The 17,148-nt window shown below is 35.2% G+C and overlaps 1 protein-coding gene across 1 annotated transcript; it reads left to right on the top strand.

The window, feature by feature from the left end:
• The first annotated feature begins 671 nt into the window (after positions 1-671).
• Positions 672-9,134, top strand: si:dkey-14d8.21 (deleted in malignant brain tumors 1 protein). The gene is made up of 11 exons (XM_052583078.1): positions 672-725; positions 1,338-1,376; positions 1,693-2,049; positions 2,539-2,847; positions 5,357-5,659; positions 5,753-6,058; positions 6,179-6,481; positions 7,363-7,668; positions 8,313-8,401; positions 8,493-8,597; positions 8,681-9,134. The coding sequence occupies exons 2-10, from the start codon at positions 1,343-1,345 to the stop codon at positions 8,592-8,594; spliced, it is 2,109 nt and encodes a 702-aa protein (XP_052439038.1). The 5' UTR covers positions 672-725; positions 1,338-1,342; the 3' UTR covers positions 8,595-8,597; positions 8,681-9,134.
• Positions 9,135-17,148: the final 8,014 nt, after the last annotated feature.

Here is a 17,148-nt window from a genome sequence, read left to right as displayed (position 1 = left end):
TAAATAAATTTGAATTTTAAATTGGATATGAAAACTTTGTTGGTAATTGATACTGTATTTATCTTTGAGGTGATAAAGTGTAATAGTGTTAACAATATAGAGTTGTAAATTACATATTAGCAGACAAAGTACTACAAAATAAAGACATGTTTTAAAACATCTGTACACTCACATGCATGTTTCTATCATCCAAAAGTTTCTTTGAATGCTTCTTTGCATATTCTTTAAACACAAGGAGCAAGTTTGCAAGCCCTTCATTCATATTCTCAGGCTATTTGAATAGTAAAACCAAGATTTGATTGCCAAATGTGTCTGACCTGCTCTTAAGTCTTAAAAAAGAAGAAGAAGAAAAAAAAAAAAACCTTCAGTAGCAGTGATATAAAACAATGCATTCAGCATTTTTTTTAACATTCCTTTTGTTGACTCATTTATATCAAACATTGCTAAATTTGTTCATGCTCATTAATTCCAGCTTTTTCATTCACAAAAAACCTTGACATTAGTTAATTTAAATTAACATGCTTCCCTAAGAGTGGTCCAATGGGTTATTATGAGCTTATTTCTTTCTGACACTGTGTGTGAATAACAGCGTGGGTCAGTCAGAGGAGGAGGGAAGGGGTTAATACTGCTTCCTTTTAACAAAGGTGTCTTAACACCTCTATGAACAGAAGTTCACTCATTCTTGAGGACTGCACGACGAAGAGCCAGACGGGTCACAGCCAAAGGTTTTAACATATTATTGCTTATTTCTTTTTCTGTCTGTCTTGATTTCTTTTTGTCAGGCACTGACTGATCATGAATTTATGATGTTCTGTTTGTTGAATGTCGTCATCATGACACACAATTTAAAAATAATCATGACGTTGATGCTCTTTTTAAGACGTTTTGTATATAATTATTGAAATTATTAGCTCATAACTTACAAAACATCTTAAAAAGAGACTCAAAATCATGATTATTTTGAAATCAATTAAATAATTATTTAGTAATAATATTCAATATATTTCAGTTGGTTTAATTATATATTTATATATATATATAGAGAGAGAGAGAGAGAGAGAGAGAGAGAGAGAGCGAGAGAGAGAAAATTAATTCTATACAACCAATTTTAACCAATATTTTTAACCAATTATATCCAGTATAATAAAAATAGACTATTATCAATGAATTATCGGCCATAAAGATCCATTAACATTCAATCCAAAATAATTGCACATTATTGAAGTTTCTTTTATCACTGAGCTTTAGTAGTTGCTGAATTATCTAGGTCTTGTTGAGGTTGTTTTTAGTTATTTTTCAGTTTTTGCTGCTTACTGATAACTTTCTTCTCTTTTCAGTCACTATGCTGTTCTATCTGAGCTTCATTCTGCTTCTAGGTGAGAAACACATTTAAATACAAAATTATTTTTATACTGTACAAACTATTTATTTTTAAATGCTAATTCCCTAATAAAGTGTTACATTTTGTCATTTAGTCTGATTTACAAGCTGTTTACCTCATGGGAACCAAAACAAAAAACAAAAAACAAAAAAAAGATAAGAAAAAGGAAAAAAGTTCCCACAAGATTCAGGTTTTACTATCTTTGTGGGACATCTGAGTTTACCTGGACCCCAACATAGGGTTTTCCTGGAACACTAATTACTCTGTTTATTAATTAAACTCCCCTCAACCTTCTTGTGTTTTTCAAACAGACAGTGTATTAAATGCAGGCGTCAGTAAAACCAAAGTGATAAGTGTGCTTGTTCCGGTGAGGTTGGTGGAAGGTGATAATGCCTGTTCCGGAAGGGTTGAAATTTACAAGGACAGTGAATGGGGCACCATTTGTGATGAAGGGCTGGACAACGCTGAAGGCAACTTGGTCTGCTACGAGGTAGGGTGCGGTCCTCTCGTATCCATACAGCCTAGTGCTTTCTTTGGGGAAGGTACGGGACCGCTGCTGACGGATGACCTAAACTGTTACGGTAACGAGAGCTCGGTGCTCGACTGCATTTGGGGGAACCAGACCGACGTGTGTGACCACAAGAGAGATGCTGGAGTCATCTGTGACTGTAGGTTACATTCATATTATTATCAAAATCATGCATTATTCTAAGACTCTTAAAAATAAAGGTTCCAAAAGTGGGGCTCTGTAAAAAGTGATTTAGGGTTCTACAAAGAACCTTTCAGTAAATAGTTTGAATAGAGAACATTTAAATAATCTAAAGAAGCTTTTTTCACAATAAAAACCCTTTTGTGGAATGAATGAAAATATTCTATGTTAAAGAAAACTCTTAAAAACATAAAAGTTTGATTCCAGAGAAAGAAGCGTTTTGAAGTACCCCAGAGAACCTTTCAGTCAACAGTTCTTAAAATAACAACTTTTCATAATGCGAAGAAAATGTGAAAAATTTTAAGAACTTTTGTAAAATGGCAAGGTTCCATGGATGTTAAAAGGTTCTTCGTGGAACTTTAGATTCCAATAACGAATCTTTAATTTTAAGAGTGAAAAAGAATGTATATTTTTAAGAGTGAAAGAACTTATGGAACTTTTCATTTAGACACCCTCAAGTTAAAAGACGGCAGTGGCATGTGTTCAGGGAGAGTGGAAATCTTCCACAACAGACAGTGGGGAACTCTCTGCGACTCCGCCTGGGATGTCGAAGACTCGTCGGTGGTGTGTAAAGAACTTGGCTGTGGAAGCCCAATAGCTACATACTACAATGCTTATTTTGGACAGGGAACAGGTCCGGTATGGATGGATGGCATCAGTTGCACTGGTCGGGAGAGTTTGCTGAAAGATTGTGTGTTTAGCGGTTGGGGAGTGACCTCTTACACACATGCTGATGATGCTGGAGTCACTTGCTCAGGTAATTACCAAAACCAAAGAAATACACTGGGAATTGTTACACTAGGGCTGGCCCTAACCAAAAAGGTTATTCCCAGGGAATTGAACCCCCAACCTTGCGCTTCATAGTGCAGTGCGATACCAATTGAGCTACGGGAACACTATTAAGTATACTTAAGTAAAGTTCAAGTATATGTTTAAGTATACTTCATGTAGCAAGTATACAAATATCAAGTGTTCTAGTAGTATACTTGTAAGTGTACTGTTTAAATACTCATTGGGACTAAATTGGCCCACTTTCTTGTATATAAAAGCATATTTAAAGTATATTTTAAAGGGGGGGTGAAATGCTCGTTTTCACTCAATATCCTGTTAATCTTGAGTACCTATAGAGTAGTACTGCATCCTTCATAACTCCAAAAAGTCTTTATTTTTTTTATATTTATAAGAGAAAGATAGTCTGTAATGATTTTTCCCGGAAAAACACGACCGGCTGGAGGCGTGACGTGTGGGCGGAGCTAAAGAATCACGAGCGCCAGTAGGCTTTTGAGTTGAGAGCATGTTGAAGCTGTGACACAGATCCAGAGGCTGAAATTTAACAAGAGCAGCATCAGCAAAGGCGGTATGCTATGTGGTATGTACTGAAACTGTATATATTTGCTAAGCGGTTTTGGAAAATGACTAAGTTCCACTTTATGTCGTCTTTTTTTTTTTTTTTAAGCTGTACATGTGGAAAGTGCAGTTTGATGACAACATCGCATGTTGTTTACTTGATGTGCTTATGCGCTGATAGCTAAGTTAACAACACAGAGATAATTGAAGCAGTTTAACTCACCGCATGTGGTTCCAACACACGATTGTGACCCTTTTTATTTGGGACTGCATTATCCTTAAGAAATAAACGATGTGCAATCCGAAATGCAAGGAACAAACAAAAACACTTGCACAACTCCGTTGATGCTCTGTAAAAATAAACTCCATCCACTGGTCCCTCAATGCTGTTTCTCTTTTGGTAATCTGTGCAGGGTTGTCTTGCCCTGGCAACCAAAAACACACTTTTTTTGTGACTTTTCGCGACGCTCTCGCTCTGATCAGTGATTGTCTGTGCACAGCCTCTCTCTGCTCTGCTATACGGGAGCGTGCGCTCTTCCGGCAGAAGAGCGCGCACTTAGGACCCATATAAGGAAATTCCGCTCCATCTAACGTCACACAGAGCCATACTCGAAAAAAACTTTCCGAAACTTGTGACAAACCGGAAGAGGTTTTTTGGAACAAAAATACTCCTTCAAACGTACAACTTAATTTTTGAAACTTTGTCCATGTTTAGCATGGGAATCCAACTCTTTAACAGTGTAAAAAACTCAGTATGCATGAAATAGCATTTCACCCCCCCTTTAAGTGTAACAGTAGCAAACATTGAGTAAACAAGTAAATTACCTCTATGTTTGTAGTTTGTACTTCAATTATACTAAAAGTGAACTTATATGTATTCTGACAGTTTACATATTAAATACTTTGTACACTTTGAAGTATAGTCTCAGTAAACTACTAGTTTAGTAATTTTATACTGCAAGTATACTCATGAGTTTTCTTTACGTGAGCTTTACATCATACTTTAAGTATACTACTATGTCCTATTTAGGTATGAATTTGTATATATTTTGTTATATAAATATATGAACATACAAAAACGTTTTAAAGAAAGAACAGGGGTCTCATTTATAAACGTTGCGTACGCACAAAATAGGCATAGAAATTGCGTACATATTTTTTTTTCGCACACATCGGGATCTATAAAAAATAAACTTGCCGTAAATATGTATGCACTGTATGGACATTATAAACCATGCGTACCAACTCTTTTTCATGGAGTGAAAAATTTATGAAGTAAACAACGACTTGAACAAAACTTTGTTTTCATGTTGATAAACACATTTACGTTAAGAGATTAACACAGAAATAACATAATTTGACCTTGACACTGTTATTTATTTGGCAGTCTATAGGACAGTCTCAAGCCTCCTTGTTATCTTCCAAAATATCTTAAATTGCGTTCTGAAGACGAATTAAGCTTTTAAGGGTTTGGAACGACATAGAGGTAAGTGATTGATGACAACATATTCGTTTTTGGGTGGAGTAACCCTTTAAATTCACATACTTGTTTCTCAGAAAAACAACGCTACAATCAGTAATCACTGTTGCCAACCCAAGCAAGACAAATAAGCAACTGCAGCTTAAAAAAACAAGCCTGATATTATTTGATTATTTAGTACCAGTAAATGAGTCTGCAACATATTAAACATAAACACTTTAATTTGAAAAGCGGTTATTTTACAAAAATCACGAAACTGCACCAGCCCGGGAGGAGTGCATACATAACATATTAAATTGCATGTACATTTATTTTAAAAAGTTAAAATATATGCATCACAGCCTGTGCGCAAGGTATTTTTTAATTGGATTCGGGGCAGTCACATTCAGGTCTCCATTTTTTATTAAAATCCTCAAACATCCTCCTTTCTCTTTTTTAGAGTATAGGCTTGAGGATGGACCAAACACTTGCTCCGGAAGGGTGGAGGTCGTCTTTGAACGTCTTGGGTGGGGAACTGTTTTGGACAAAGGCTGGAATGTGTTGGGAGGAGATGTGATCTGCAAACAGATGGACTGTGGAAGTGCACGGAGTGTCAATGGTGGGTCTGCTTTTGGGAAGGGTTCAGGTACGGCATGGTGGTATGATACCACATGCTCGGGAAATGAAATCTCCCTGAAAAGTTGTCTTTCAGGCAATGAGAAAAAGAGTTCACACAACAATGACGCAGGAGTGGTCTGCAGAGGTAAGTGTGAGCGACAAACAGAGAACTACGATGATTACGCCAAGACAACACATCAAATGCAATGTGATTTCATCTGAATTTTTCTTCTTTCAGAGGTGAAACTGGTAAACAGCCAAAGCATTTGTCAAGGTACAGTGCAGGTTCGTAATACTGGAGAATGGGGAACAATATGTCACAACGATTGGGATCCACTGGACGGTATTGTGCTGTGCCGAGAACTCGGCTGTGGTCCTCTTTCAGGGACATACACCTCAGCTTATTTTGGGATCGGTACAGGGTCAATAATGATGGATATTGTCCAGTGTACCGGCAGTGAGTCCTCACTGAAGGACTGCATTAATTCTGCGCCTGTAAGCAGCCTCTGTACACATTCACAGGACGCTGGAGTCATCTGCGGAGGTAAATTCAAACAAAAAGAGGTTTAAAATGAACAAATCTACTTATATATAAATGTTGTATATACAGTTATTCTTACATGAATGCCTTCTGAAATGTGTTGTCACTTACTCTGTCTCTCAGAAGTGAGATTGGTAGATGGAGACAGCATTTGTTCTGGAAGGGTGGAGGTTCTTAGAAACAATCAGTGGGGAAGTGTCTGTGGAGACAGCTGGGATATGACTGACGCCCAAGTCGTCTGTAGAGAGCTGGGCTGTGGAACTCCAGTGGAGGTAAACCAAGGTGCTTTTGGAAGCGGTGTTGGACCAATATGGATGGATGATGTGAAATGTACAGGCACTGAGTCAACATTAAAGGACTGTGGGTCAAACGGATGGGGAGTTCATAACTGTGATCATGCAAACGATGCAGGAGTTGTCTGCCGAGGTGAACTTCCTGACAACATTTTCTTACTTTTTTTCTTTTTTTTTTTTTTTTTACATGTATATATTTTCAAAATATAAATCCATGTATGGGAACTTTATCATTTTATTTAGGGCTGTATTAATTTTAATCTGACAATTATTCAATATTATAAATTGCAACTGGATTTGGTGAAATTCATTACATACAAAAGTAAAAAAAAAAAAAACCTACAGAGTAAAAAAAAGACAAAATTATAAATATTACTAGTGTAATCAGGGTTATTATAGTTAACTAAAACTATGAACTTTAAAAACTGTGAATGAATTTTAACTGAAACAAAATAAAATTTCAGCTAGAAAATAAAACCATTTCTCATTTTCATTAAGTTTAACTTAGTTTACATAAAATAACTAATAATAAAAATGAATTACAAATTAATAAAAAACTATGCAGAAAATAAAAAAGCAAAAGCTAACAAAAATATTTTTTTTACTTAGATTAAAATGAAAGCAAGATATAAAAATAAAACAAATTATGCATTGTTATTATTATTAACTATAAAAATATCTCAGTGATACTAAAATAACAGTAATTGTAATATTTCACTGTAAAGAAAAGAATAATAATAATACATTTGAATTATGAGCTGCTTGTGTATAAATGAAAACTGTGTTGCGCTTCATTTTGAAACACCAGCACATATTTTATCTATTTAAATTGCAGCCTTTGTGTTTTGATAATCACATCATATCATATCATAATTTTGGTTTTATTTCAATGAATCATGCAGACCTACTGTAATTAAATTCTGTTAATTAATTATTCAAATACATTAAATTATCATTGTCTATTATAAATGTATGCATAGAGATGGATCAGGAACTCTTCTGACTTCTTTTTAGAGGTACGGTTGGTGAATACGAACAACATGTGTCAGGGCACAGTGCAGGTGTATCATGACGGCCGGTGGGGAACTGTGTGCCACAACAGCTGGGATATCGCAGATGGTTTAGTGCTTTGTAGAGAGCTGGGCTGTGGTGGGAATGTAGAGCCCTTGGGAAGTGCATATTTTGGGGCTGGTGATGGGCCAATATGGATGGATTCACTCAGATGCAAAGGTGACGAGTCAAACCTAAGGAAATGCCAGTTTGGTGGGTGGGGAAACCATCAATGCATTCATGCATATGATGCAGGAATCATCTGCAAAGGTGCGTCCATGTCCAAACCCATACAGTACATCAGTCCTCTATGGAAGCATGCTTGTTTTTATTTTGTCTTTTACAATTCTTACCGTTTATATCTCACATTTCAGATTTTTTTTCCACCCACAAAATAAATACAAAATTCTAGTCTGAATTACTAGATATAAACTCTGAATCATGAGCTGTTCATGTGTAATTTAACACAGTGCTGCGCTTCACTCTTAGTTTCTATCTTTCTCTATTCTGAGAAAAAAGTAGGAACTGAAAAAACATTGCAAGTAAAAAAAAGAAGAAGCTACATGTAAACTCAAAATTCTGTCGAAAATTTTTAGAATTGCTAGATACAAACTCAGAACTGCGATAAAAAGGCAGAATTCTGAGTCTATATTTTGCAATTCTGGTTTTTCCCCCCTCGGGTCTGAGTTTACATTTCTAAATTCGATTCCGAAACTCCGTGCCTGAAACAGGCTTCCATAGTTCTTTGCATTTGCAAATATTAACCAAATATATTTCTATGCAAACATAAAATAATATAGGTACAAAAACAATATCACATAATCAAATAGGCAACTTCGCTGTAATAATGTTACAATACATGGGATATTATCACCATATGAAGATTTGCTTTAAACAATATCTCTCTTTTACAGAGATTAAAAATGTGCTCAGGATTAAGGTGAACGCTGACTCTGATGTAAACCCCAATGACCCTTCATACATGGCACAACTACTGGACAAAGTAACACATATTTATAAATCAATGACATTTTTATTCATTTGTCTATTGTTGTCATTGAGTGCCTGTTGTATTATTCATCTGAATTGCACAGATCAAAGAAGAGCTCAAAAATCATGGAAATTTCTCTGTCAAGTGGAGAACGCAGTTGAATGAGCAAGTGTTTCAGGAAAAGAAAAACTTATTTGATCCCTGACAGGTTTGTAAACTCTTTCTGAATGGGCTTATTTTAAAGATACAACTTGAATATAGAACGTCAGATCTTCATTCAAATTGTTGCAGGTCTGTTATTTCGACAGGAGCCATAGAAGAAATTACCTTTCATGACAAATTCAACAGAACAACTCAACTGCTCTTGCAGAATCATCCTGATGATGAAGAAGTGTTTATATTTACATTTAGACATTTAGCAGACGCTTTTATCCAAATTTAATACTAAGAATTATATACTAAAATGGTCTTACATTTTATATTATATACTAGAGATTTAGTATGTAGTATAAAATGATATAATAAAAAGGTTTAATATATTTTACAGCATATGAAATAAAACATACTATTTAGAATATCTGTTTAGGTTGCAGCAGGACAGTGACAATGAAAGTCTGTAATCATTTCACATGCGTTGATGCTTCTTTGTCGCTGACCATTGTTTAATTATGTTCATTGGTTGGAAGTGAAAGGAAAATAAAAATGTAAAAATGATTTTATTTACATGTTAAATGTTTCTTTGCTTCGGATTTAATATATTTAATATATTTATAAACCACCCTCCTAAAATAAAGTTACATAACTTGCTTAATTGTGTATTAATTTGTATGGTGTTACATTTCATTACATAAACAAATGTTTCCAGAGTAAAGCTGATTAATCAAATTTCTTGACAATTCTAGTAAATAAATTAATGAATGAATAAAAATGAATTAATAAATACAATTCTAAGTTATTCCACGTTGTTCCAGGACATTATATTTATTTTCCATTTATAGAGTTTTCAGTATTGTATAGAGTGAAGCAACAGAAAGATTAGCATTAGTTTTAATTAGATTTTGGATAGTGTGCAAGAGGTGCACAGCTCTTCATACCAGTTATAAATATTATAAACATTAATTAATAAATCTATGCATGCACTAAGGTGAGCCACATGCTTTAACACTTAATATTAGCCTATCTTTCAGAAGCACCTGTTGGGCTTTAAAACTCATTTGTCATTACCAACAGCCAAAATCGTATTCAGATTTTGAAGGCACTTTTACATGTACTTCAGGGTGTTTTGCATGTAGACTGCTGATGCTGCTCTAAGGTGCAGGCGGGGTGTGGCGGTTTAGATTTAGAATAACTAACTATGTCATAACATGGTAATATTAGTGTAATAATAAGTCTAAACGAATGTCCAAAATAAAATTAAATAAATAAATAAATCTCACTCCTTCTTGCCACTCTTACTGTATGACTTTCTGGTTCTCAAGGCATGCATCAGCCCTGCCTGTGAATATAACAGGTTTATAATTAAAATCAGCAATGCATTAATATTTACATACATCTTACATGCAAGAGACTCCCAACACCTCCTAGTGTACAAACCTGTGGCTGCTCTCTGCTGGTGAAACACCTGCTCATCAGACTGTCCTTTCACTTTATCAAAAGGTTTAAACGTTATCTTTATATTTATTCATTTATCTATTACCTATTGTGATTGCAAATATTGTTTAATAAAAGTTAACATGAACCTTACCATGTCCGGAAGCTTATTCTTGATATCTGGATTATTGACATTTACTCCAATATTGGCCTTCACCACAATATTTCTGACAATTGCTTTGTAGTCAAACATTGATAAGGAAGAATGATCTGTCATAATGGAATCTAGTCATTGCATTTTGTCAGGAAAACATAAATGAAAATGGGATGTAATTGAGATCATTCTTAACAGTCCTGTTGTGTTTAAAACCGGGTACAACTTCTGTAATGGGGTCCAACTGAATCCCAGGATCATTGTTGAATTCTATCGCTGTACAGGAGCCTACGCTCTCGAACTAGTAGGCTCAGGAAGAGCTTCTTCCCCCAAGCTGTGACACTTCTGAACTCCACACCACCAATCTAACCTGCACCTCCTCTTTTACTGCACTGGTCACAGTACTTTACATACATACAGTACAGACCAAAAGTTTGGACACACCTTCTCATTCAAAGAGTTTTCTTTATATTCATGACTATGAAAATTGTAGATTCACACTGAAGGCATCAGAACTATGAATTAACACATGTGGAATTATATATGGAGTTATATACATAACAAAAAAGTGTGAGAATATGTAATATTGTAGGTTCTTCAAAGTAGGCACCTTTTGCTTTGATTCCTGCTTTGCACACTCTTGGCTTCTCTTGATGAGCTTCAAGAGGTATTCACCTGAAATGGTCTTCCAACAGTCTTGAAGGAGTTCCCCGAGAGATGCTTAGCACTTGTTGGCCCTTTTGCCTTCTGTCTGCGGTCCAGCTCACCCCTAAACCATCTCGATCGGGTTCAGGTCAGGTGACTGTGGAGGCCAGGTCATCTGGCGCAGCACCCCATCACTCTCCTTCTTGGTCAAATAGCCCTTGATGCCTTCAGTGTGAATCTACAATTTTCATAGTCATGAAAATAAAGAAAACGCTTTGAATGAGAAGGTGTGTCCAAACTTTTGGTCTGTACTGTATATTTGCACTACTCATATTTTGCACAGACTACACACTATTCTAGCTATTACACTGTAAACTAACTAACATTGTTACTGTACTTAGCACAGTAAACTATTTCTATAAAAATATAATTGCACTAGTTATTTTGCATATAATACATTGTTTAAAGCTGCGGTAGGGAACTTTTGACGCTCTAGCGGTTAATAAACAGAACTGCTTGCGTCTTGCGGAAGAACATCGTAGCCGGAGCTACTTCTCTCTGTTTATGTCTATGAAGAATCACAAAGGTACTGGGTTACTCCGCCGCGGTACCCCTGAAGCAATCTAAAATAGTCTGAATATAAACACTTATTATAGATGTACCCTAGTGATGTACCTGATTGGTTGTTTCTTAATGGGAGCGATGTATTTCTGCAAATGGCAATAGGATCACTGGGAGGAGCCAGAGGAGCTTGATTTTTTCACAGATTATCTGTCTCGTATTCTACTGTCAGGACATAATGACAGGTTAAACAAATATGTAAAAAAAAAAAATTACATTTTTACAAAAGTTACCTACTGCAGCTTTAACAATACAGCCATAATTTGTACTTGGTACTTCTCCTGCCTTTTTGTAATGTCTATTTCTAAAACCTTTTGTGAGGGTAAAATGGTCCCCTATCTACGGAAGTTCTAAGCGGCCATGCATTATCATTTTTTCCCTTTGTTTTCTCGTTATAACAATTTCATTTTCTCGTTATCTTAACAATTTGTGATGTGCCTCTTTTTCCTATTATTAATCTTTGTTAATCATATTGATGAAATGTGATGTATATGTAAAGTGCATAGGCTACTTTAATTCAGTAATGTTCTATAATGTTGTACTACACATAGCCTACAGTACACTTACACATGAACGCTCTTTTCAAACAGAAGCTTGTAACGCACATGATATCCGTCACAGAAAATAATGACTACTAAAAATTACAAATTATAATTTAATTTCAAATAAAGGGAAAATTAAAAGTGAGTTTAATCCAAGCAGCTCTAAAAGATCTAAGAATAGTTCTGCGTCCTTCTGAAGTGTTTGTGGTGTTGTTTTGAAATGTAAATTACAAAAACAAAACGCTTGGTGTACTGTCCCTGGAAAAATCAACTGGGATCAGCATTTATCTATTGTAGACGTTATTACCTAGGCGAAGCAAAATTTGCTGAAATATAGGCTACAGTAAGAGTGCTGATCCTGTCGAAGCTGAGTTTGTTACTCTAGCAACAGTAAAAACTGTCATGTCGTGATAACTGTCATGTCATGAAAACAACTTTCGTTATGTCGAGATGAGAAAATTAAGTCGTAATAACTAGAAAATAAATAAATAATGCATGGCCACTTAGAACTTCCGTACCTATCTGTCGGTAACCACGAGTTACGTCGAACGACATATGGGGTCTCACTTGGGAGGCCAATCATCTGAGTTTGAGAAAATACCAATAGAAAATTGGCTAGTGGATTTTGCATAACTCACTGTTACAGGTGACTCCAGCATCTTTTAAATGCTCACTGTATTCCCCATTTTGTTGATGTACAGCTCACAAGTGAAGCCTCAGTCCCAGTACACTGTACATCACCCATCCATACTGGTCCTGCACCTGGTCCAAAATAAGCAGCACTCTTTGCCTCAATCACATTCCCACAATTCAGTTCTTTACACACCACTGCAGCATCGGTTTGATCCCATCCATCATCACACACTGTTCCCCACTGACCATCATGAAGAACCTCCACTCGTCCAGAACAAAAACCGATACCATTCATCAACCTCAGAAACAATTCGACTGGAGGTACATTTCCAAAATCTGTATGAATTATAAAACACAATATGGGCATCTATAACATACTTCTTAAACTTCAATAACATACTAAAATCCTTTAAGATCTTCTTCATACCCAATATGAGAATGAGCCACAACGAATTAAACATTGTGCCCTGAAAGAAAAACAAAATTATTACTTTGACTCTCTGACTTTAACTTTGTTTTGTACATTTCTGACACAAGATATCTGCACATTTATTCTTTCCAACCAGGAACCCTATTTTTTATTGTGCATACTATTTCAGTACAATTTCATAGTCATTTTCATAATTTAGTAACTACAAATAATTAACAAAAAGAGTAAAAAAAAAAGGTAAAATACACAATTTATAATAAGCAAATAATATCAGCTACACCAAAAAATCATAAATGTTGTCAGTATCTAATAAAATACAGTATCTAATAAAATCTGTAAATTACAGAAAATGATTAATTAATAGATTTCTTTACCCTGTTAATATGCCAGTCCCTTCAGAAGCGTCTTTGTCTCTGTGAGGGCGTAAGATCAAGTAAAAGAGGTTTCAAGGTGATTTCATTTAGTTGTAGAATCAGTTGAAGTCTTGGCTCCTCCCCTCCGATTTCCTTATAAGACAATGATCAACATCAGAAAAAAAACTCTTATTATCAAGCAGTCCATCTTTCAGAACGTAAACCTATTAAATACTCAGAAAGAGCTTGGTTATATTAAAACCAGGAATTAATTTCTCATCTTCTTTATGGATGTACCACAATAAACGCATATTTTCATGAAGTGAATGCTCTCATATACTACATTATCATATAGCTGTGAAGAGGATATCTGTCAGTTTTCAAACATTAAATATTTAGAGTGGGTCAGTTTCATGAAACCTACTTTATAAATTTGCAAAGAGATGCAAATTACATGAAAACAAAATATCTACATTCATGAATGCTAGAACTCTAGATTTGTTTGTGTTTACATGGACACACCGACCAACAAATCACGCTAGTGAGGTTCTCACGTGACAAAGAATTGAATTGGAAATTTCCATACCTTTAACTTATACCTAAGAGATGCAATAAAAATGTTTCCTTCACATTTCAGGTATGAAAAATTCTCTATACACTATATGTTTTGTTTGAGACCACATTCATACAGCAAGTCATAAAGTTCAGATAGTTATGATCAAACATTGATTAGGTGGAGATAAGCTTAGTAACCTCCTATAAGCTCATTTTATGTCCCTGCAAACAAATTACATTCTGCTGAATCTCCCTGAAGAGAATTAGAATCCGAAGTTTGCATATTGTTCAGGTTGAAATAGTAATTTGATTATATGCAGCACACAAATCCAGCACAACATGTTTGAATTTCAAGATGTTTTGTTTATCAAATGTGGATGTCAGTGTTATTTACTTGGTAGATAAGAATGCACCTGTGTGTAAATCCACACTGATATGAATCAGTTTGGAAGATGTTCCCACTCTATAGTGGCTGTAGTCAAAGATGAACAAGAGGAAAACAGTCTGTATGACAGTCACACGTCCACTGTTTAATAGACTACCTCAATCCTATAAGAAGTAGTCAGATAACCATCTAGCCAGGTATTACCCTAAAAACATTAGCATATAGACATAGTGAATGTTTTCATATACATTTAGCATAAGTACTTTTGTTCAGTTGAGATTAAGGGGGGTTTGTTTCAAATATTATTTAAAACTTAAAACGGCTTCAAAGGCAAAACTAATCAAAACTTTCAAACTTTAAAGCTTTTAAACTACTACACACTTTCTGTCAAGATGTTCTCATGCCAAAATAAAACTTATCTTGACAAACTTTTTTAATCTACTTTTAGTAATATTGTTTACTCTACACTGACAGTCCATAGTGTTTTATTTTTATTACATTTATTTTTTCATTTTATATGCTTACTGCCTATCATTGGAAATTCAACACTAGATTCAACTAAACATTACATTTGAATGATACAATATTACTATTGTTACTATTAGTAGTAGTAATAGTAGTAGTATTGAAGATGCTTAAATACATTTCTTTCATGCTTTCATTCATAATTGCTAATATCTAGAACTCACATTGATTTGCTTTAAAATGTATGTAGACTACTTCTCTTCTTAAATTAGAGCAAACGCCACAGGATGAAGCAAAAATTCTTATAAGACTATAAACCAACGAGTATTTCATATCTAATATCATATATTTGCAGCCAGTATATGTTGTGGTCCATGCAACACTTTCTGCTTCTGGATAAAGGAGACCGACGTACTGACACAAAACTTCAACGTGTATCTGTCGTCGTACTGATAAGGACTCATATAAAATTAAAGTGTCACAGAGTCATCAGTCACACCAGATACTTCAGCTTTCATCCACTCATTCACAATCAGCAGAATTCTGATGCACTTCACCTGTCAGCACCAATCAAGTATAAAGCCACTGCTTCGCCACCTCAGACTCTGGTTTTGTTGTTTACACAAGTGTATTAACTTACCTGGCTCCTTACCTGTTCACCAACCCATTCCAGTCATCAGCCATCATCTTCTGTCTTAACGAAGCACAAGGGACCAGCCACAACCTGGAAAGGAAAGCCTCAGTGACTGTTCAGATAAAAGATTATCAGCTCATTATCTCACCTGTGATCACTGCTTGCTAGGGATGTGACGAGGTCTCGCGATAACCTTGTAAAACATTTTGCAGTGTTTACATTAAGATCACGATCTCAGTTCAAACACACACATACGATCTTATTCCTGAATTACAACGATTCGGTTATGTCTATTATGACTTAAGCAACAAGTACTGGGATAAAGGTACAGTTTGGGTATAAACATTTCTCTACAGTAGCGATCAAAACGAAAGTATCTTAACACGTGTAAGTGTAAAGTGTATCATCTTCCACCAGGTGGCGACAACTGCCCGTTTAAAAAAGTATTTGTTCGTTGAAGTTCATTCAGGAGATTGCAGTAGTGAAAAATGTCTTTATGAATTGGGACAATGACTCCTTCGTTGATTTCTTTTTTTTAAAAAAATTAACTTTGTAGATATGTATCTCTTTTTTTAATATAATTAAAAAATGACCATTTTGAGAGAACCACTAGTCAAAAAAAATTCCTTCACAATCATGAGAATATCGTGATATCCAATATATATATATATATATATATATATACACACACACACACACACACACACACACACACACATTATATATATATAATGATTCTCAATTTATCCAGAATAGTGCAGCTCTTACTTGTTGTTTATTGCTGCATATAATTTAATAAAAAAATAAGTTTCATTTCATAAAGCACAAGTTGATTTCAAAATGCACCTACATGTTTTTGCCTTTTCTGTTTTTCAGTTAAATAAAATATTATTTTCCCCTATATTTTCCATCATTGAGGATTTCTTTTAAAATTTCTAAAAATCTCATCTTGTCTCCTGAACCCAGTCTCCTGTCTCGTCTCGTGGGATAAGGGTCTCATCACACCTCTACTGCTTGCTCCTTTTCTGAAGCCTTAAATAAAGCTCTGTGAGTTACCTTTATAGTTTCCTTCTGTTTGCTGACATAATGTGCATCTGTGACATCTCTCTAACATCCACAGGCTTCATAGCTGTCACTAGTGGAAGTGAATTCAGATTGGTTAATGGCAAGTTCTGTTCTGGAAAAGTGGGGAACCATGTTTGATGATGGCTGGGATCTAACAGTGGTGTGTAGGAAGATGGGTTGTGGGGATGCTATATAAGCAAAATGTGGTGCTTATTTCAGCCAGGGATCAGAAACGATATCGATTGTGTAGGCTACAATGTGCTGGGAATGAATCTACACTGTTCCTCAAATAGATGGAATACACAAGTCTAAGCAACACGATGCTCGAGTCAGCTGTAAACGCAAGTCAAAAGCTTTGTCTTCCTGAGAAACTACCAAACTTGAACTTTCAGCACACTTGCACAATTTAGTGGCAACAGATCAGCGTGATTTCAGCTGGAATGCATTACAATTTAATTTCAGTCACACACATGCAACATCTACTCTATAAAATAACTTTGTCAAATAAAATTGTACAAGAAAACACTGCATGAACCATGGATAGTTTGGGCTAGTATTGAGTAGCAATTGCACAGGTTTTGTTAAAACCTTGCAACCCTTTCTTTCAATCAGGTAACGTTAATATTGCTAACATGGCGGATCTATAGAAAAATAAACTGGCATCATCTGTATTAAAGAGAAAATAAT

The sequence above is a fragment of the Carassius gibelio genome, chromosome A4, assembly GCF_023724105.1.
Source record: "Carassius gibelio isolate Cgi1373 ecotype wild population from Czech Republic chromosome A4, carGib1.2-hapl.c, whole genome shotgun sequence".
Classification (NCBI taxonomy): domain Eukaryota; kingdom Metazoa; phylum Chordata; class Actinopteri; order Cypriniformes; family Cyprinidae; genus Carassius; species Carassius gibelio.
Note: the sequence above shows the minus strand (reverse complement) of the source record. Positions and strands in the feature narration are given on the sequence as shown.

Bases quoted from the DNA above. Each gene is read 5' to 3' on its own strand.
- si:dkey-14d8.21 (XM_052583078.1), top strand. From the start codon at position 1,343: ATGCTGTTCTATCTGAGCTTCATTCTGCTTCTAG. The intron at 2,050-2,538 runs GTAGGTTACATT...CTTTTCATTTAG, and splicing joins TGCTGGAGTCATCTGTGACT to ACACCCTCAAGTTAAAAGAC. The intron at 6,482-7,362 runs GTGAACTTCCTG...ACTTCTTTTTAG, and splicing joins TGCAGGAGTTGTCTGCCGAG to AGGTACGGTTGGTGAATACG.